We start from the raw sequence: 22,385 nt of genomic DNA on the forward strand, positions 1-22,385 counted from the left end.
AATGTTCCGGAAATACTGCGTCCTTTAAACATATATAAAATTAAAGCTTATTTTATGTACTACAAAATGAAAAAAAAAAATTTGTCCCGACGACCTATCTTCTATACGCAAATGGCTACCATATTCAAAAATATGCTATTTTTGTATGAAAATTATGGGTTTTGTATTTTATTTTAATAGAAGTTGATGTTGCTTTTGCAATTATCCAACAATTTTTTAAAATTAAACACTATCTACAGATTTGCATCGAAGCGTTTCTTATGATAGTGATTTTAATCACTGTCAGATTAAATCTAGACTGAACCCAACTATGCAATGTCTCCACTATGCCGCGACCCCACTGTGCTACCGTTTTTTTTATAGATATAATAGTTATTTTTTATTTTATCGTGGAAATATATGTCAATTAATATTTTAAACCTCAAACATTTTATAATTATTTTATTTTTATAATAAACCCAAATCGACTTTGATTCAAATGAACTAAAGGTTACAATTATTTCAGATTGAAACTAATTTAATAATATTTTTATTGGAGTAAGTGTATTGCAACTCTCTACTTACTGGGTAACTAGCCGTTGAATTTAATGTCTTTGTTTTAACGAACATTGTGCCGGCGACAGAGTAAAGGTTACAATTAAAGATTTAGGTGTATTAGGTTAAAAAATATTTGTACGCCTATGTGTATTAGGTAGCTAGTCATTGAGCTTAATGTCTTTGTTCTAACGGAATTTGTGTTCCGACAGACAGTATAGAGAAACTTACGAATATATTTTTAGTGTTATATTATTGTCTTGGTGATTATTGTGTCGCATCCTTTCAAGGCGCTAGCGCTGCGACACATTGGGCCACCACAATTCCGCCTTGATAAATCTTTTACACAAATATTAATATTTTTTAATCTTATCTTAACCAGGCCAAAGGAATATTTAAAAAAAATTAGTGTCTCTCAATAAAATATATTCTCACTAAAGTATACTTATTCAACAAAATCAAATAAGGGTACAGTCTTGAATTATATTTATAATAAAACATAGAGTATGCAAAATCTCTTACATATAATAAAACAGTCATAGATGTTGTGTAACGGTTTCGCATTATTTATAATTAAACGATTTTACCCTCATGTATTTAAACTCCGTTTATTCGCCCTTTTAAACCCCATTTTACTCATATCATTATATTCTTTACACCCTTATATATTTTGTCATACTGAAACATGTGTTATTCCGCCATTTATTGTTTTGTCTAATTTTCTATTATTCGGTTATATATCCGCAACATTATATTTTTATCTAACTGAAAATGAGCCCTCTAATTTTCTTTAGGTATATTATAAGCACTCACACCTTCATATTAGAATTTACACTATTTTACCTTTTTACTATCATATTATCCATATTACTATTCCCTTTATTATTTTTCCTGTTTTACTTTTTCTTTTTGGTCTATTACAAATCTTATAAGATTATTTAAACTGTTAAGGCAAATTTGCCTTTAACTTTATATTAAAATTTATAAATAAAAACTTACGAAACAATTTTCATGTGTTGTGATATAACTATTTTCAAATTTTGTATAGCAGAATGACTATTTGATTTGGCTGTAATACAAATTATCATTCAATAATATTTTTACGATTTGATGCTAATTAATTTTGTACAAAGCACATTAGAAAGAAACAATAAAAAAAATTGTAAAAATTTACCAGTAAAAAATAGGTATCGATCACTTTTAAAATAATGTTAGTATAATGTTTGGTGTCAAAATTTTCATTTTATTATTAATGACCATAAATTGTTTATAATGAAATCAATATTATCGAGGAAATAACAAAGTATAGATTTTTTTAAATAACAGATTATTTGATATTTTACTCGATAAAAAAAGGATATAAATAGTAAGAACTACTCTTAAAGTTATTTAAAAAACAAGATATTGTTTTAACGTGTTAATATGTTAATTGTTAAAAATAACAATTAATCCATTATTAATTTTAAATAATATCATAGGCGTATTTTACGTCAAATGTTTGGGGGGTTAAATTTAATTTTTGTTCCTCCAAAAAATAATTTTATATACCAGTGGGCAACCAGAGAATAATTTCGAAGAAGATTATTATTTTTTTTTACTAACTAAAAATTTTTTACTCTGCATCGCTATTTAAGAAAACTCGAATAATCAATAATACTAAGTCACTGAAAGCATATAATTTTGGTAAATTTCTAGTGGGGAAATGCCCCCATAGTCACTATGCCTATGAATGTTAAAAAAGTTTGTAATCTATCAATAATAAAAAGAAATTTATTAATTAGATACTTAAAATTATGGTATACTTACACTTGATTACTTTTTCATAGCCCAAAGATTTAAATTTTAAAGAAATCATTTCCATATTTGCACTTAGCATCCAACAACATGACGTTAATATGATGTCAAATACGAATAAATTCAAGAAAACATGAGCCAAAGCAAAAGTTTCAATCAACCAAAATATTAAGAAAAATTTATTATAAGTTTTAAATGGTATAACGTTGTAAAATGCATTCACGATATTATTTCTATAGACAATAACTTCATTATTAGCGCATTTTATAGGCAGATCTTTGATTATTAAAGGACTAAACATCCATGAAAACCATAAAAATATAATAATAGAAGCATAAATTATTGTGAACCTTTTGTACATATTATTTGAACATTGTAACACATATTTTTTATATTCTGTACAAAACAAATCTTCACGTATCATATTTATCAGTTTCCAAATGGAATTCGATTGTTCAGCTAATGTTTTGACTGTAATTATTGCCATTAATGCTCCAAGTGCTTCTAGTACATTTTGAATCAAAGCGTAGACATCATATATTAAATTTTGAGATCCAATAATACTCGATACAATAGCTAAAGTTTCTATGAGTAATGGTGTTGTAAAAAATAATAAATTCAAAATATATTTCCATGTAATAACATTCTGGACGTCTGATGAGCTCACATACGAGTAGTGTTGAAACATCTTCCAAAGAACATAGTTGGTAAAACACGTATTTTCTTTATTCATATTCATCTTGAAATAATAATTAAAAACCTAGCAGTTAAAAAATTATAATTAGACTTTCGTTGTTGGTGAATTCTTTAGACGTCAGTAATCAATTGAATGGTATTTGTGAAAAATTATCAAGTGAAATTTTGTTACATTCAGGTTATTTACGTTGTTATTAGAGACTTTTTTTATGAATTTAGTGGCATATTCTAATTAGTTTCATAGTCATTTTTTGCATTATTATTCGTATTTAAGAAATTATATTTATCATCGGATAAAAATATTTCATATTTTTGATTTTCTAAAATGCTATAACTTTTATTTTGACCTTAATCTCACAAAAAATGATAATGCGATGTGAGGACAACAGATGTCTGTGTAGATGATGTAGATGATATTGTCGAGTGGAATTTTATTATAAGAATGGTCAACACCAAGTATTTGAGATAAAATTGAGTAAAAAGATGAAAAAGATTCATTTAATTATAACATACTTAATTTGAATTTCATAAATATTCCAATAGTGTTTACATACGGTCGGCATTACGACTATCTGAAAGTAATACCGGTCAAATAAATTTTTTTTAAATTGATAATATAAAAAATTTTATTTGATTAACTTAAAACTTTAATAATAAATTTTTAACTATAAAACTTAAAGTAATTTAGCCACATGTTAATGTTTCATTTCCAATTTTTTATAAAATATTTAAATCAAAATCATTTTAGTTATATTTACTATCGCTTAAGTGATAGTTATTTCCTTAATTTTTAACTAATAGTTAATTTTTATTAGTTTTTTGATAAAAGTAATATTTTAATTCGATTTGATCAATTTTGCATCTTAAACATATAACCATATAATAGAACATAAACATATAATAGAAAAAGAAAAGTTGGTTATTAAATGTGATATTATTATTTTTTAAATTGATTTACATAAGCATTTAAATATAAACTTAATAAATTTATTGAGTTTATATAACAAGATGACTTTGTTATTATGTAAAATATAAAAATCTTGTGTGTTTTTAAAAACAAATGAATAGTGTAATACAATTCAGGACGAAAGTAAGCATTTAAAAAAATATATTAAAACTTTTTATGTTATCTGGAATTTTAAGTTTTTTGATGAAGTTTTCAGTATTCCAAGTATATACGATTTGATGAAGCTTACATTAAGTAACATTATTGTTAATTTAAATTGTAATTAAATAATTAAAATATTACAATAAAATGTTATAAACTTTTTTTTTATTTATTCATTATTTTGAAAATCGTTTTGCTTACTTGGACATAAATCTAATGAAAAATGAAAACATGATTTTTTTTTATTAAAATAAAAATATCGATTCTCATTAATTACCTGTTATTTTATTTTTTAACTTAGAACTCATATTTAAATCGTAAGCCTATCTCTCATAGAAAAAAGATTTAGTATCGATTAATAGACCTATAAGTATCAACAATGTATGATTAGAAACATTGTAAATACATTGAATACATCTTTTACACATAGTGTTTAAATACCTGTAAATGAATTACTTATCAGTTATGTAATTTTTCCACATTTTAAAACACTTTACTTATTATATTATCTACATCAATTAATTATTTTAATAAAATTTCTAATACAAGAATAATAAAACAATCAAAAGTTTAATAATTTTTTTTTAGTTACTTGATAATTATTATTTATTTTCATGTTTATTGTATATAAATATATTAAAATTTAATTTCAATGATAATTTGTTAATTGATTATAATAAAGTTAATGGAAAATTTTCAAATCAAGAAAAAACTATTCAGATTCGAGGCGCGCTCTACTTTAAGGCGTTCCGCGTAGGCAACTTAGTTTCTACTGATCTTCATGCAGTGCGTTGTACACAACACTTTGCTGTCATTATAAAAATATTTGGAAAATGGTAACAGGGTTTCAGAAAGAGAACGTTCTTTTTGTAATTATTAACCACGACGCAGTTACATAATTGTTGAACGATTCGTTGATGTTTTTGTAAAACTTTACCAGGGATTCATAAGACGAACGCGATTAACGTGAAATCTTAAATGTGGGACGATAAAAACAAAGACTATACGTATTGTTCCGTTAGTTAGTATTTAAGCCAGTCCCGCGTATTAGGTTGTTTTCGTATTCAGGTGTTCTCAGAATTCTGCACTTGATGTGGAACAGGAATCTCGTAGCAGTTATCTAAAGTGCTTTGCAACACATCAATTACTCTCTCCTCAAATACTAATAATATATTAATATAGTTGGCCTTAGCTCATATCATTTTCATGAAAAAACGCGTTAATTTAATAGGTACACCGAGACCCCGCGGGGACACGCAGGTGTGCAACCACACGGTATTTTGTCCAACGTGGAAAATAGTTTTAAATAAATAAATACTTGTTGGAAGATAATAATGATACCAAATATTTTAGTACACAGAATGAAACAGATCTAACTGACAACTCTTTTAACTTTTGATCTATTAGCATTTTTCACTTTTTATTTTTTTAAATAAATTTTCTCTGGTTCAAATTTAATTATAAACTTGTTATATTTAATATATTTTTATTAGATTAAAAGGACAGACAAACGTTTTTTGATATTTTTGATGTCGGAGAAAGTGTTAAGTGGAAATTTAAGATAAAGGTGGCTGTCCCCAAGTAGTTGGGTTTAAGGCGAAGATATAGAAGAAGAACATGATTTTAGAATTTTATATGATTAATTAATATGAAAAAATGATTAATCCTATGAATTTGGAAAATTAAATTTCAAGTCTTGTTTATTTATTTATTTTTTTTTGGTTTAATAAGAAGAAATATATATATACATCTCTAAAGGTCTGTAATGATATTTTGATATAGTAATACAAATAAAAGCTATGATGTATGACGGAGGGCGCAGATTACATGATAATTTTGATCAAATATTTTCATTGCCTTCAATATCAAAATCATTTGACCACCCACTGTTTTACCATAACTATTTTTACTGAATTTACAAATTCAGATTTACAATGGTAAAATATATTATTTTATGAGGATTTAAAAAATGTTATTGTTTAAATAATACGTGTTCAAGAACTTTATTTAAAGTACTATTTTTTTATAATATAAAAAACACGACACTCATATTATGTCGTAATAACTCCTATGAACTCTTGAAAGTAAAAAATATTATTCAATTCAAAATTTTGGATTTATATTAATTTTAATTACTTAAAAATAACTAAAATGAAATCGATTGAAACTACATCAGTGGATCAAATGAACTAAAATACATTTAAAATTTATTTCAACTTAATTGTTATAAAAATTAAACGTAGCTTACCTTAGTATATTATGATGTACTGAATTGAATGTTTTATTGAAATCAGTGTAAAAATATCACTTTGTTTACTAACATTCAACAAATGTATTATAGTGTTGTAAAAATGTAATAAATTAATTTAAAATTTTAGAAATATATTTACAATTTTATTTTATAAGCGAAATCTATAAATAGGGGAACTGTGATGATAACTCAAATATAAATAATTTTTATTAGTTGAATATTGAAATAATGATAGGTTATATAATTATGTATTAATTAAAGCAATATATTTTTTAGGATATAAATAGGGTTTTGTAAGAATGATATAAATAATAAAATAATAATGTATTTATTAATATAAAAATGATTATGATTAATTACTAGTTTCTTTAATATCAATAACGTTACGTGTATTGAAATCGTAATATAGAAATCTACACAGAGTAGTATAGTAACTATATAATAATATCACTATTTTGGCCCTTTAAATAGACACATGCCATAGGTTTTACCCAGTCAGTTAGTTCCATATAAACGCTAATGACCTATTAAGTTCAATTTATATTTTATTTTTAATAATTACTTCGTTTTCCATTACTCCTACTTAATTTACGTACTCATAACTTTGAACCTTTTAGATTTTTGGTAAAATATTATTATTTACTTTTCTAATGTTTGGGATATATTTTGAAATTAATATACTTCACTTTCTTTGTGTAATTTATCTTAGTATAGCTGGCCACTTCTTAAATATAAGTCCGATTGTCCAGAAGGAGAGGTTATAAGTGTTTTTCTTACATTTAATAGGAAACTTCAATCGTCATAATATGCAAGAAGTTTCTTTAACTTCACATTCGGTCGTATTAAAATAATCTGTAATAATTAACAGATTATTTTTTTAGCTATTAAAAATGTCGATATTTTTTCCCATCTTTTTAAGATTTCATCAAATTTATAATTATAATTTTAGAATAAAAATGGGGAAAAAATTTTCATTTATTATTTATAAATTATTTTTTATTGTCATTCCTTACATCATAATTAAGTTGTCGCTTCATTTTTTTTAATGATGACATACATATTTTACTAGTTTATAAAATAATAAGTCATCTGAATAGATAATGATTGGTCCATAATAACATTTGGACCAGTTCTTTCAAAGTTATAAGCATTTTTATACTCCAGTCTATATTTTAAAATGATAATAACTTCTGAAGTACTGGTCCAAAAATTGTCATTGATCAGTCATTTTTTTAATTATATTATTTCCTATTTTAATGTAAATATATTATAAAAGTATCATATAATTTTTTTTGATATTATTAAGACGGCGCAGGTCCTGAGGGTATAAAAATTTTATTTCTATAGTTGGATCCTTTTAAACTTTTTTGAACACAAGTATTTCACTATTTGCGATGTAACCTGGCATGTAACAATAGGTTGTTTAATAAAATATTCAAATATTCTTTTTTAGTTATATCGTAATAAGCTAAATTTTGTTATATGTGTTTTAGTATTTGTTTACACTTATACCAAAATTATTGTCTTTTTTCAAAAATAATTGTTAAAAATGGTTATTTAGTTTAATTAGTTTGTAAGTAGTAAGTACATTTATGGAAATATTTAAAATAACTCTCAATTGAAAAATTATACAATATTTTTATCAAATAGAAGATTATAACTGTTTTTGATATCTAAAACAATATAAAGAGAGATAAATTAAATTATTGTTAAATAAATAATTACTTAATTTAGAAAATATTTTTGACAATTCCTTGTGTATAAAGAGTAGCATTTTGACAAGAGTAAAATACATATTGAATATTAAAAAGAAAATAACATCTATTTTTAAACTAACTTTTATGTTTGATAGAAAGTATTTAGAAATAATTATATATTTCTTTCAAAAAATGTTTTTATTATATATTAATGTTAAATACATTGTTAATAGTATGGTAATTACATGACTAAAAGCTTTTATGAACTATGTCAAAACATTTTAAATTATAGAACTATAAATAATATAAAAGACATAAGTTTTAGTACCTATAAGAAATATTATTATAGTAATATTTTTTTTAATTTCTAAGAAATAATTATATTTCATTATTATTTAAGTCCCTTAAAAAATAAAAGGTAAAGTTCTTAAAACACAATTAATAATTTAAATTTAAATGACATGCTTTTTAACTATTTGTTATAATAAAAACAATTTTTATACAAAGTTTTTAAAAAGCCGTCGACTATTTTGATTAGTCAAGGCAGGGCCGGTATTTGAAATTAAACTTTTGTGAAACAATTTTGCAGATCCCTAAATATACAATTTTTTTAATAACAAAATAACATTTTTATAAATATTAATTCGGTTTACAGAAACTATTAAAGCATGAGCTTAACGAAGGGAATAACTCCTATACCTTCTTAGCATCAGTCCTTAGTCTAAGACAATTTAGTGATTAAATTAATGCAATTTTAATTTAATTTCCATTTTGACTTTTTATCATGGTTGTTACATTTTAAACACGCTGTTTTTATAACATCAAAAATTTACATTTGTCTTATGGGGTCTTCGATTTTAATGTTATTTCTCTTTTATCGCCTTATCTAGCGGTCAGCGGCAAAATAATGAGTGGTTGACACCGCTGTGTCAGAAAAAGGTTCTTTCGCACGATAAAATAAATAAGTAGACAAAACAAAAAATCATAAACGGTCCACCTTCGAATTTGTGACGTTACAGAAACCCCCCTTGAGAAGGTTTGAAACAACGTGACAAATCTTCTCAAAAAGAGAAAACGAACACTCAAAGTGGACCTCAACCTTTAAGCAAAACAAGAAAAACAAAATTAAAATAGAATAAAAATGTTTTATAACATCCCTGTTGTATTATAAAAATTCATTGGCGTATTGTTATAGTTTAAGGTTTTCATCATAAAAAATGTAATTTATTTGAAAACCGTTTATTGTTACGCTAAATGAGAATGTATAATTAATTTATATTGATGATTAGGGGAAATAGGATATATTTAAATGATTCCTTTAAACCTTTTGTTTTTATAAGTGATTTACTATTTTATTACATATAAGAATATATTTTACAAGTGAAATATTTACAATTTTAAAAATATAATAATTTTATTTTATATATAGTGAAATATAATACAATTAAATATTCTATACTTTATAGTTAATTCTCAAATACTAACCACGTTTTATGACAGTAAATATTATTTAAAAAAATTTTTTTAATTTATCAAATAAAAACTAAATATATGATTTTTCAAAACTATATTAAAAATTGTTAAATTGAATAAAATATTATTGATTATTACAATTAGAAATAACCAATGGGTATTTATTTAGGATGGTCTCTAAAATACAAATTTTTAAAATTCAATACGCGCACCAAAATATTGTTTTACTACATGTAAAAAAAAGCTGAGCAAAATTTGACACCGATAAGTTGACGTTTACACGTGCCGCAAGTGGATTCAAAATTCGATCAAAGTGGTAGTTTTCAGTTATTGTGCTTTATCTCAAAATGTATGATTTTTATGTAAAAGTTTATAGGAAACAAATTATACATGTGCTATTTTACATAAAGAACCTCGTCAGAAAACAAGTAAATCAATTTTTTTTTTCTACAAAACTTATAAAAAATTTAATTTTAAACAACTTTTACATGAAAATTTTTTTTTAACTTGAATGGTTTTCGTATATATATCTATATTTAAATTGCCAAAATATATAAATTTAACTAGTAAACATAATATTTATGGGACTTTTGACTTTTAGGGGGTAAATATTTGACTTATGAGTTTTCTACTAATGATCGGGGCCAAATTTTGGTCAACTTATCGTTACATGTAGAAGAACAATTTTTTGGTGCGCTTAAATCAAATTTTTTGAAAATTTTTATTTTAAGGACCACCAAAATATGCATTGATTTAAAATAAATATAAAATTATAAAAAATTAATGAAAATGTATTATAAAAATGATCACAGATTTATAAGTAGGAATAATACAAAGTAAGTATAATACAAATTGTTTACTGTTACTACAACGACATTGGAGTTATCTAAACTTTTAGATGAGGTTGTAGTTAGTAAAAATTCTGAGCCAAATATTTGTATGTAATGTTTATATTAATCATTATTCTATTTATGTTGATGTTGAAAAATATTGTTTGATATATAAATATATTAATATGTATATATTCCATCATAAGGAAATGTCATAAACATAAATTTAGTTAACTTTGATGAGAAAAATATGTCTAAAAACATTGTCTATTTGAATATTCAAAATTCATAATGTTTTTTTTTTTTTTTTGTTATTTAATGTATTATAATTGTTCGTCGGCCACAAAACCAATATTAGTTGTTCCGTTTGTTGATTTTGATGGTTGAACTTTCCTGAATAATTTTTAAAAAAATAAAACAAAAAATTTAGAATAAATTAAACTTATAAAATAATTTATGTAACTATAGGCCGATATTGTTCTTTGTAATACTCAACTCAAAGTCAAAGGGACTTTAGTCCACTTACAAAAACCTTAATTAAGAAAATAATTTTTGTGAATAATGAACCAGTATGTTCAAAATTATTTGTGTAGATAACTCGATTGTATGTATATTTTATAATGCGAAAGGAACTTTGTGTTTTTTCAATCATGCAAATATTTGAATTATTAGCTTATAAATTATATAATCAAAATATTTAATTTATTGTTATTAAAAAAAATCTTTAAAGTAAAATATTCTATATACTTTTTAAGACCAAATTTTTCACCATCATCTATAGTAACTGGAAGTTGACTTCCTTTCGTCTCAGGTAATAATAAACATAAAACTGCACCAACTAGAGGGAACGTACCAAACACTAATGGAGGTAGATATACATTAATTATTCCCTGAAAAGATAAAATAAAATGCGATATACTCAATTACTTATAATATAATATTTGCAAATATAGTAGGTTGTTTATACCAACGAAGAAACAAAAGGTGCTACTATAGAACCTATTCGAGCACACATAGAAGCTGTACCAATTCCAACATTTCGTACAACAGTAGGAAACAGCTCGCCGCTAAATAGATAAATAGTCGGGAAAGCTATTGAGGACCCAACAATGCCTAAAGAGGCCAAAATAAACTTGAAATGTTCCATTTCTGAATCTAAAAAGACAAAATATACAAACAGTTAAAAAGTTCAGTATGATTAATTTCACGCTTACTCTGAGGCAGAAACGTTATCAAGATACACGCCAACGCTGTAATCAAGTTAGCAGATAACAGAGTGTTCCGACGACCGAAATATTCCATAAAATAAATGCACAAGAAAGCGCCGGGCAATTCAATCAAGCCTGAGGCAGCTACATTAATGAAAATGTTACCTCCTATCTCACCCATGTACTGCGCGAGTCCATAAAAACACAGACCGCATACGGCCCAATTAAAAAAAACAGCTAGTGTTTTTGTTCGTAAATTAGACGTTCTAAACAAATCAAATAAATTTGCTTTGTTTTCTTCAATTTTTTCAGTTTTTATTTCCATCAGATTTTCAAAATTACTATTTAACTTCCGTTTATTGTGTTCTGCACCAGTTGTTAATATCTTACATGCTTCTTTTTTTCTACCCATAGCTAACAACCAACGTGGACTTTCAGGGATTACCCTATTACATATTACAACTATTATAAACTGTTAATTGATAATGACCTAGTCTTTGAACCGGCGTTAGACAATATATTCAAGTGATCAGAATATATATTCGTTTAATTTGTTTACCTAATAGTACTGTAAAAGTTTATTAATTCATTAAATAATAAATGAAACTTTTGAAAATGTATCCATTTTGTCTTCGCCGGTCCTACTTGTGAGATGTTATTGAAATAAAGCGGATTAATTTGATTAAAATATACAATTATATTACCACCAATATGATAAAAAAAGAAGTGCTGGTAAAGTAATGGCCAATTGAAATTGCCTCCAATTTCTAAGGAAATACGCTATGAGACCCATACTCGTGTGCCCTAAATTGAACGGGATGTGATGTAATGTGCTTACGATGGTCCGCCATTTCCCACCTAATACTTCCATTGCTATAGCAAAACAACGTTTTTATAAATAATTATATCATAATTTTTATTTGTACAGTTAGTTGGCAAAAATTTACAAGTTATAGCCAGAGGTGCATTTACAATTTATGTCATCGATTAACGCACGAATGGAACATTATTATACAATATTCGAAGTATACTTATAGCGCGATAACCTCACAATTAATTTATTACACACAGAAAGAATTATTATAGTAGAAAACGATTCCTAAGTATATTCATGTAAACATATCACGTGTTACTTTCGTGACCTAACTTTTAGCTGACATATAACGCAGCTGGGGTATAATTAATTATTATTTATAACTACATAATTTTATGTAGATTTTTAACAAAATAATTTCAAAGAAAACCAAAAATAAAGTATTAGTCATTTAATAAAACTATCATGCTATTAATTACATAGTTTATACCTATATGGATTACTGTTATGAACAACGAAAAATAATTGATTAATTATAGTTGACGTATGTAATAATTATAAATGGTCACTAATTATCCGTCTCCGTTTATTTATGAATGATATCGATGACAAAAATTAATGAACTGTCGAGGTTCACGGCTATTTGTATAGATGGTCATGGCTTGTGATTTGATCCTTGTCAATCAAACCTCCAGGTTCCGAGATATTGGAGGTTAGTTGTTTGACTTCGAGACCACGTTTATTAGTATGTAAAAAAGAAGTAGAACCTATTTAATAAATATTTATAGAAGAGAAAAGCTTTTTAAATACAATGAAACAACTGATTTCTTTATTTCAAGACGTTACTTAAAACATATAAAATAGTTACACACAATCAGAATAATTGAACTTAACAAATAAACAGTATCATAAAACTTCATGCATATTTGTCATATAAATACAATTAATGCATATAGATAATTAAATAAATGTATATCGTCAAATATATAAAATTAAGTGTATAAATATGGGAAATAATCAGAAATTTTTGCATAAATAGAAAAGGTTTAAGTTTCCGTATTACAAAAAAAATGTAATTATGTGGTTTACCGCTTAGTTTGACAGCATTCACAGTCAATTACCCTAGAAGATGATTTTGCGTGTTTCAAGGTTGCTATACATTTAAATTAAATGATATAACAATAAATCGTACATGTATGATGTTTGTATGATACTTTTCAAAATTACCAAATCATTATTATATATTTGCTCTCATTGTATAATATTTATCATATGATTAGATACTACACGAAATCAGATTTCGATATATAATTTGCACATAAATACAATATAATACAAAACATTCAAAATGTATTGTAGCGTATGAAAATTAAATTATATTTATGTTTTAGCTTTAATACAACGCCGAGAAGATATTGATACAAAAACAATATCTTCTCGCACCATTACAAAAATGGTGTGTGCATGAAAATTATCGGCTTTAACTGATCCTATTTATTGAAATAGGACCAGTTAGAGCTATTTATTGAAGTGACACGATAAAAGAAGACGATTTTAGTCTAATTGAACTTATCGCCGCCAAAATATTCAAAAAACTTTTAATTTACAAATTTTAGAAAATGTTACAAAATAACGCTACAGAAAAAAATGGATTATAATTTTTATTTTTTGCATCTTACTTAAAATTGATATAATTATTTTTAAAAACTATGGTCCAAATAAAATTTTAATAATGTATATTAGATAAAATAAGGTTTCTTTGGTTTTACTTCTTGTGAAAATACGATAAAAAGTACAGAAAGGGTTTGAAAGAAACCACGTCGCATGTAAAATATTTTTTTCAACTCAATTTTTTAAAAAAATCCCAAAAGGTCTGACAATTTTCAACTTATATCAAATTAAAGCCTTTTAAAAATATTAAAACATTTTAGAAAAATTTGTTTCGACAATTGTTTAACTTTGAAAAATTAGCTGTAAAAGTGATAAAAACCGCAATTTTTATAAAAAAAATTATGTTACTTTCAATTAAGCAAATTATTTAACAAGCATTTAATGTTTATGTGGAATTCTAAATTATATAGAAATTGTAAAAAAATTTATATAAATTTTTGTGAAATTTAACAAATTTGCATCGAAGCATTTTTTATAGCTGTAATGTTAATCATTGTCAGAAATCTATACTTGTCCCGCGCGACTCTACTGTACTAGTTTTTTTTTTAATGTATATAGCTCAAGTTAAATCCTTTGGAACAATTTTTTTATTATGTTGAGACGTGAAGCAATAAAATTGTTTATATATTTATAACTTCAATATACCACTCACTTAAAACGAAACTAGTAATCATCAGTCCTCCAATAGCCACTGCGGTCGCAAATCTAAGTGGCAAAAACAATTCGTACCAAGGTGCTAATGATGTGCCTATTCCAGCTACAAGTAATAAGACAATAGAAAATATCATAGGCAATTTTCGTCCGTACCTGAAACAAGAAGTTTTAATATTATAATTACGTCTTTTGATAAACATCATTCTTACTATATCATTCCAATTACCAAACGTTAGAAAAATGGATATTTTTCAGTATTTATTATTTAACCCTAATACAATAAAAATAATAGTATTTCGAATTCAATAAGTTTGTTAGTATTCAACGAAATATTGATAGTTATTTTGTTAACTCTTCCTGAGAATTTATTTTTTTTATAAACTATCATGAATACTATATTTATATATGAATACTATGTTTAATTTTTATATTACAGCAATTATTGTAATTTTAATAAAATCAATTAATTTTAAAATCTATTCTAAACCAATTAGCTGTCATTATTCTACATTATAAAAAAATAGTTTCTCTAATTGTTAGACATTTTTTAAGTGTATAATATACACGCACTTATCAGCAAACACGCCAAATAAGACGTTACCGATCAACACTCCCAACATGAAGACGGATTGTGCTACGTTGGACAATTGATATCTGCCGCATACTAAGTTCCACTAGACAAAAATATAAATGCGTTTTTTAAATAAAACTCGGACAGCAACATAATTGGAAAACACTTCAAATTTACCTCAGTATTTATGGTCTCCTGAAAGACGGACCTGTCATAGATAAATCGATTACATGCAACGATGTCACCAGTGATAAGGTCGCGGGTGCTACACCTATCATCAATGGTGAGGTTCGTGTGGATAACATTGTCATCACATTTGAATGGAGTTTTGGCCGCCAAAAATATAATTGCCAATTGATGCCAAGCAATAGGAAACTTCAACAAGGACAAGGAGAATGCGATCCAAAATTGCCACCAACCAAAATCGCCTACAGCATGTTGAACGGGGTCGACCTCTTTGATATCGACCACCTCGTGTTCTTTATATTGTTTTTCTTTATCGCTCGTCACTGGAAAACCGTCAAAAAATATGAATTAATAATTTATTTGTAACTATACCAATATATCCTTTAAAATGTTTTTATTTTTATGAATAATATTTGATAAACATAAATTGGATAGTTATTTTCTATAAACCGTAGATTTTTAAAATATTTATAAATAAGATATATAAAATATACGGGTGATCAGTTTATTATAAACCAAACCCAACCCAACCCGATTACTCGCAAAATAAATACAATATTGGAAAAATAATTTTTGATTTTTTTTTGTTATTTATAATTCTTGATTTGTTAGTTAATAATTACTTTTTAAAATCATCCCTTATAACTTAAAGGAGTGTCAACTTTATTTTATTAAATATAAATATTTAATTAATTTAAAACACAGGAAATAACCTAATTAAGAAAATGACTGGTCGATAACAACTTTTGGAAAATGATGAAAAATTCTACACCTGAAATTATAAACAAATTAAAGTATATACAGGAGCTGAGGAGTGGGTACTGCTACTTTTATCATTAGGCATTTCCTTGTCGTACTCATCGTCCTGCCTAGGCGTAAAAATGAGAATAAATTCCAAAATACTAGTCCATAAGTTGTTACCAACCAGTAATTTTCTTAATTAGATAATTGTCTATTTTATAAATTAATAAAAAATGTATGTTGTCATTTATAAAAATAAAGTTCACATCCTTATTTTTATAAGGGATGATTCTAAAAATAATTAATAGTTGATAAATCAAGAATTATTTGTGACAAAAAGAGATCAAAAGTTAGTTTTCCAATGTTGTATTTATATTGCGTATAATCGAATGGTTAACTATAAACCAACTATTCTGTATAAGATTTCTCCATTATTGTTTAAAATCAAAAAGAAATGTTGGACTTGTAAGATACAAAAAACAAATACAATTCTATAAAGTGTTAAATTGAAATTAAGAATCTTAATACAGCGCTATGACAAAATCATATACAAAACATTCTACAAATGATATTGTTAGAGACGGGCATTTTTGAATATTTTAATCTATCAAATATTTAATAAACTATCAAATAATTATATAAACTATCGAATAGTTTGAATAAATATTCGAATATATTGGATAACTATCGAATAGTTCGATAGGTACTATTCCATATTTCCCATCATTAGATTTTGTAAATTATGTTTTTTTAATGTTCTCTTAGCTAATAACTAAATTCTTGTGGACGAGAAGACGGGAAAACGTATACAATACAAATATGATTTTTATATAGTTAAAATACTCTTTTTATTAAGTAATTAATTCTCTTATTATTTTAAATTATAATCTATTCGTTATATTCTAGATGTAAATTTGGCAACACGAAACAAAAACGACAAATATTCTTTAAAATTTATCGTAAATTTTTAAATTACTTATTCATTCAAAAAAATTTCATTTTAAAATTAAATTAACAATATAATAAGAGAAATTTTCTCTTATTATATTGCTAAGTCCTAGGGCAAGCTTTAGGATATTGTCATTGATATTATTTAAAGTGTAGTATATTGATTAAGCTATTTTAGATACCAAAAAATCTATTTTAATTAATTAATTTTGTGCTTTAGGTCATAAAATGTTTTCATCTATGCCTAAAGTATAAACTTGTAAACCTTTTGACAAAGACCAGTTTCATAGAAATTTTTTGCAGATACTAAAACATTGTACGTGCATAATCGTTGTAATGTGATAGTTACTAGTTTTATTTATGACTAAAAAATACAACAATATAGAATACTAAAATATGACGATATAAAAAATCTGTGATATTTTTCCAATGTAAGCAGCAATGGCAAGTAATATTTTGTAAATTATCTATAGCTTCCGATAAGAATAATTTTCATAAATATTGACAGTAAAAGTTATAAAAATTAATAAAAACAAAATTAATTTTTTTTATTTATTTATGTTTGATTTTATAATATTAACGTTTTTATAATAATTTTAAATGAATGCTTCGCGTCCCATTTAAGTCTACTCACCTCACATGGTAAATTTATTACTCATTTGTAATCAAGTTTCTTGATTGTGTATTGAAAGATTAGTAAGTGTAATATAGGTAATAAATATCATATGCGGTTTAAAAAATATTCATATTTGTATTGTAATTAACAAAGTCGTATTAAGTAGAGGAATTATTTTTTACAATATTCATTTTTGATTTGAGTTAAATATTTCAAGTGTTTTCCAAGGTTTTTAAATAAAGGATTTTCTGCAAAAAAAAAAATTAAATTATATAAATAAAGGTAGGAAACCCGTCAACAATAGTCGTCCACGAACATTGTAACAAAATATTTTGAATTCATATAATAGCCAACTATGAACTGACAAGAAGAAAGACGGACCATCATCATTCATCAAAGAAGCACAATATATGACGTATGTACAAACTACACTACACAGCAGAATACATTACAGACCTTGCTACACATTCGACAAGAGACACTATTGAAATTTCTTTCAATGTTCATCAAGTTCGAGGTGACATTTTGAAGATTAAATTTGTTTACCTTGAATGCACTTAAGTTTTCTTTTATTAAAAATCACCAGCCATGTAGTGTATGAGTATTTTAAATGTTACAAAATGCTTGTTTTATAATGTGATTGACGTCAGTATGGATGTAAGGAACATATTATAATTAACTGATACAAATATTAATAATATATGAGGCACCTAAAATGTATGGGGCGTAAATAACATTTTTTAATAATATGTAGTCGATAATATAGAATATATTTTAATATATTACAAAATTCTCCAACGGATCGATTTTATAAGCTTAAGCCTATACAATTTTGTAACTATTGTAAGCAGTATAATAATTATTATAATGCATGCAATAGTTAAAAAATAAATGTTATAATTTCTATATAACATATATGTTCTATAAGTTAGAAATTTCTTAAAAAAATTAAATTTAGAATAATTTTTTTTTTTCTTGAGATATTTTGGTGCTAATTTATTTAAACACAACAAACTACGAAATTAGTTCATGTATTCTATAATTTAAATATAGCATAATTACTTTAGAAATTGTATGTCCAAATTAAGATTACGGAATGAGTCATTAAATAGTATATATTAGAGGTATCTAATATTTAATATTAAATAATTATTTTCTTTTATAGTTGATATCAGCCCCTAGGTCTAATATTCTAATAATATTGGTTAAATAAAAATTTAATATTTTTGACTTGTGTCTGGACATCTCTCAATCATTTTAAAAATATTAAATTTCCCAACAAATTTATAAGACTAGTACTATAATATTTAAAATAGGCTATTAGTAGGCAGATTGTAATAAATTAAACGATAGGTAAGAAACCTATTGTTAAAATTTCAATTTTAAAATCGAACTCGAACTGAACAGAATTTTCAATTTTTCAGTTATACCCAAACTGAACAAAAAATTCCAAATATTTGATCAGACTTCATTCGAAAATCAATTACTATATCCTTTTTCAGTATGATATTTGAATATACTTGTTCAATTTTCTAACCGATTTATCAAAATATAATTCAAACGTTTTGTATTAAATTTTAAGATTGATATTTAAACCAAACCAAACCGAACTTGGGATATTGGTTTCAGTTTGAAAATCGATCAGTTCTAATATCACTATTTTTTTCGTTTGCTGCTGTAATAACAATAAGTCACAATTTATAATAGAATTTAAAAAAATTTGAAAAAAAATTAACGATTTTTTAAAATCAAAATATTAGAGAAAATTTTTTTACCGAAAACAGATCTTTGACAGTAATAATATTTTGTTGGTTTAATTGAAGAGACAAAATGATACTTCTACCCTGTCGTATTTTAACTGAGGAATTACTATCACCTATCCACCGGCTCCAGTGCCATTGGTAATAGTTTAAATATAATAATATGTGTAAAAATTTAAAGGTATTTTAATTCTTTTAACATTTTAATTCTTAAAGTAGTAATTTTAGTGTTTTTGTTGGGCGTTATTCCTTTAGTTTAGTAATGAGATCCAAAATATTATACGAAAGGTGATGAACAGATTTTGTAAAAGTTATAAATAAACAACATACATTATTTTTTTTAGTTTTTATTTTAATATAAAAACATGTTATTGAAAATGAAGGAATTATTCTATTAAAAAAAAAAAAAAATGCTTTTATATTAGTAAACATAATGTAAAATTACTTACTTTTAACATTCAATTTAATCAAAAGTAGGTAACTTTTATATTCGAAATCTTATCTGAGCATGACTAACGACGATCGCTATAGTTTTTAACTGTTGGTAACAATGTCGGTGTGGTCGCAAATACAAGTGCAAGTACAATGTGACTGCCGCAAACAGAGAAATTGACAAGATCCGTTTTTAATACAACGCTCATGGTGTGGTGACCTAGCTAAGCAGTTTGTACAGAAGTGTTGTCAGTGGGGAACTTTGACGAGTTTACCATCAATTACTTATGTTCGCATAGAGAATTGTCCATCCGGCGTCATTATATGAATATTACACATTTAATTTATCTCAATAAATTCACTGTAGGTATGCCATGTTATCAACATTGCCTGTAAGTAATATGATGCATAGTAATTGCCATATTATCGTATGAGATAAAAAAACGCATTTGTTCTAAACATAGAATTTCGATTTTTTAACTTTGTACATAATAAATAAATCGCGATTTGTTTAGTCAACGGAATGTTGAAGATGCTATTTTAAGTTTATATTTTAATAGTTGTCTTTTGTAAAGTAAGTCGACATTTATTTGCGTATTGCTTTAAAAAAAGTGGATACCATATTTTTTTATGTTTGGTACAGCTGTAAAATCATATCAGTTAAAATATAATAAAACGTCTGTCAACGAAGGTATATAAATTAAACTTTTATTTTTATGTTTACAATGAAAGATATTTAAAGCGCATATAGTCTAAAAAACAAAACTTGAAAAAATATATGAAAACGTATGTTACCTTAATTAGTCATGAAAATGATTAAATTTAAAATATATGATTTATATAATAAAATTATATATCAAGTATTTAGAAATATGTCAAAAGACATACATTTTGTCGATTTACTGGTACTAAATCTATCAATCAGTCATTTATACATTTCGTTTATACAGCAATTGACAATCACTTTTATTAATTAACTGTTTAAAATTGGCAGCTTAGTAATTTCGGTAAACTTTTAGCTTCGATGCGAAGCTGAGAAGATATTAATTTTACTATGTGTTTATTTTTTTATTTAATTTTTTTTTTGTGTCTGTTATCACTTTTTCTCAGCTCTCGCCGAATCGATTTCTTTCAACGATACGACAAAAGATCACAAATCGTATTTAGTCGAAGATATTACCGTCAAAAATTAAAAAAATTTCCCTCTTTTCACGTATATAGGGGAACCCTCGAAAAAATTACTACATTAAAAAACGGTAATTTTCGACATTATTAAAACTTATTTTTATTTGCTATAAACTGCTATAACTTTTTTAATAACGATTAAATCAATATAATTTATTGTTATAGATGCTTGATGTCTTTACCTATCATTTGGTATATTTTTTTTATAAATCTGACCCTTTATCTGCCCACATGGGGGATTTAAAATGACAACTTTTTCAACGTAACTTTTGAAAGTGTTCCGGAAGGTCTGACACTTTTATATATATCTTAAATTAAAGCTAATGTAATGTACTTTATTATGGAAAAAAAAATTCCGGACTTTATTTTGTTTTCATGATGAAAACAGTCATCAAAGTTAATAAAAAATACGATTTTTGTAAAAAAAATTCTTTTTAAACTCTATAATGCTATAATTTTTTGAAAAATGTATGAATCATTATATTTTTTAAGATAAGTACTATTTATATTTATATATTATTAATATATATACAGGGTGATTAAAATCTGGTAAGACACTCATTTTCTCAGAAAATATTGAGAATTTTAAATTTTATTATAGAGAAAAAATATCAAATTCAAAAAACTCTACAATAATATTTAGTAAAACCATTATTTTTTTCGTCCCTTCAAAGATAAAAACCCTTATTTATAATTTTCATAAATGGGAACTCTTATTTTTAACTTTATATTTTGATAGAAAAAAAAATTACAGACAATTTTGTTCTTATAATTTTTTTTATCCGATTAACCGTTCATCCGTTAAAATTAAGCGATTTTAAGCCAAATTTCTATTGTCATTTTACTGTATTAAATACAGAAGTCATTATTTTTATTTGCTGTTGCATAAACCAAATTTTATTGATCAAGTTATGACAGGTAAATTAGTTATAAAAATTTACTACGAACTAAATGAGTGATAACAATAATAGATTCAAATCGAGTTTTCGGTGTGTTATTAATCTAAGTCTATGGTTTTGTAGATTAAAGGATCTAACAATAAATATAGTTTAAAAAAACTAAACAAACATGGAACTATAAAGTTAAAAATAATTTGTAAAATAAGCTTAAAACAATATTGAACGAAAAATACTAGTATTATTGTTTTAAGCTTATTTTAAAAATTATTTTTAACTTTTTAGTTCGATGTGCTTTAAAAGCGTGGTTCATTAGTTTT

General features: G+C 25.0%; 2 protein-coding genes across 5 annotated transcripts in view; both read right to left on the bottom strand.

Annotated features, from left to right (window-relative positions):
• The window catches only part of LOC126894158 (uncharacterized), a 55,839-nt gene extending 49,316 nt beyond the window's left edge, over window positions 1-6,523 (bottom strand). For 2 of the 4 annotated variants that reach the window (XM_050664960.1, XM_050664961.1), the window contains exons 1-3: window positions 6,381-6,523; window positions 2,341-3,596; window positions 1,534-1,603 (exon numbers count right to left, since the gene is read on the bottom strand). In XM_050664960.1, the coding sequence (XP_050520917.1) occupies window positions 1,534-1,603; window positions 2,341-3,067 (797 nt within the window). In that variant the 5' untranslated portion in view covers window positions 3,068-3,596; window positions 6,381-6,523. Of the gene's footprint in view, window positions 1-1,533; window positions 1,604-2,340; window positions 3,597-4,333; window positions 4,350-6,380 lie in introns of those variants that run through there. The other 2 variants (XM_050664958.1, XM_050664959.1) reach the window with 2 other exon arrangements.
• Window positions 6,524-10,647: 4,124 nt separating this feature from the next.
• On the bottom strand, window positions 10,648-20,164 carry LOC126894155 (organic cation transporter protein). The gene is made up of 9 exons (XM_050664948.1): window positions 20,002-20,164; window positions 15,479-15,810; window positions 15,301-15,404; window positions 14,729-14,883; window positions 12,296-12,464; window positions 11,598-12,037; window positions 11,351-11,538; window positions 11,131-11,273; window positions 10,648-10,776 (listed from the first exon to the last, which is right to left on the bottom strand). Coding segments are annotated over exons 1-9 (1,602 nt in total). The 5' UTR covers window positions 20,003-20,164; the 3' UTR covers window positions 10,648-10,706.
• Between the last annotated feature and the right edge of the window lie 2,221 nt (window positions 20,165-22,385).

This window comes from Daktulosphaira vitifoliae, unplaced genomic scaffold, assembly GCF_025091365.1.
Source record: "Daktulosphaira vitifoliae isolate Bord-2020 unplaced genomic scaffold, ASM2509136v1 Scaffold_1, whole genome shotgun sequence".
NCBI lineage: Eukaryota > Metazoa > Arthropoda > Insecta > Hemiptera > Phylloxeridae > Daktulosphaira > Daktulosphaira vitifoliae.

Excerpts from the sequence above, each read along its gene's own strand:
- LOC126894155 (XM_050664948.1), bottom strand. Across the intron at positions 14,884-15,300 it reads TTTGGCGTGTTTGCTGATAA|GTACGGACGAAAATTGCCTA; the intron begins GTGCGTGTATAT and ends TTCTTGTTTCAG. Across the intron at positions 11,539-11,597 it reads GATAACGTTTCTGCCTCAGA|ATTCAGAAATGGAACATTTC; the intron begins GTAAGCGTGAAA and ends TTGTCTTTTTAG.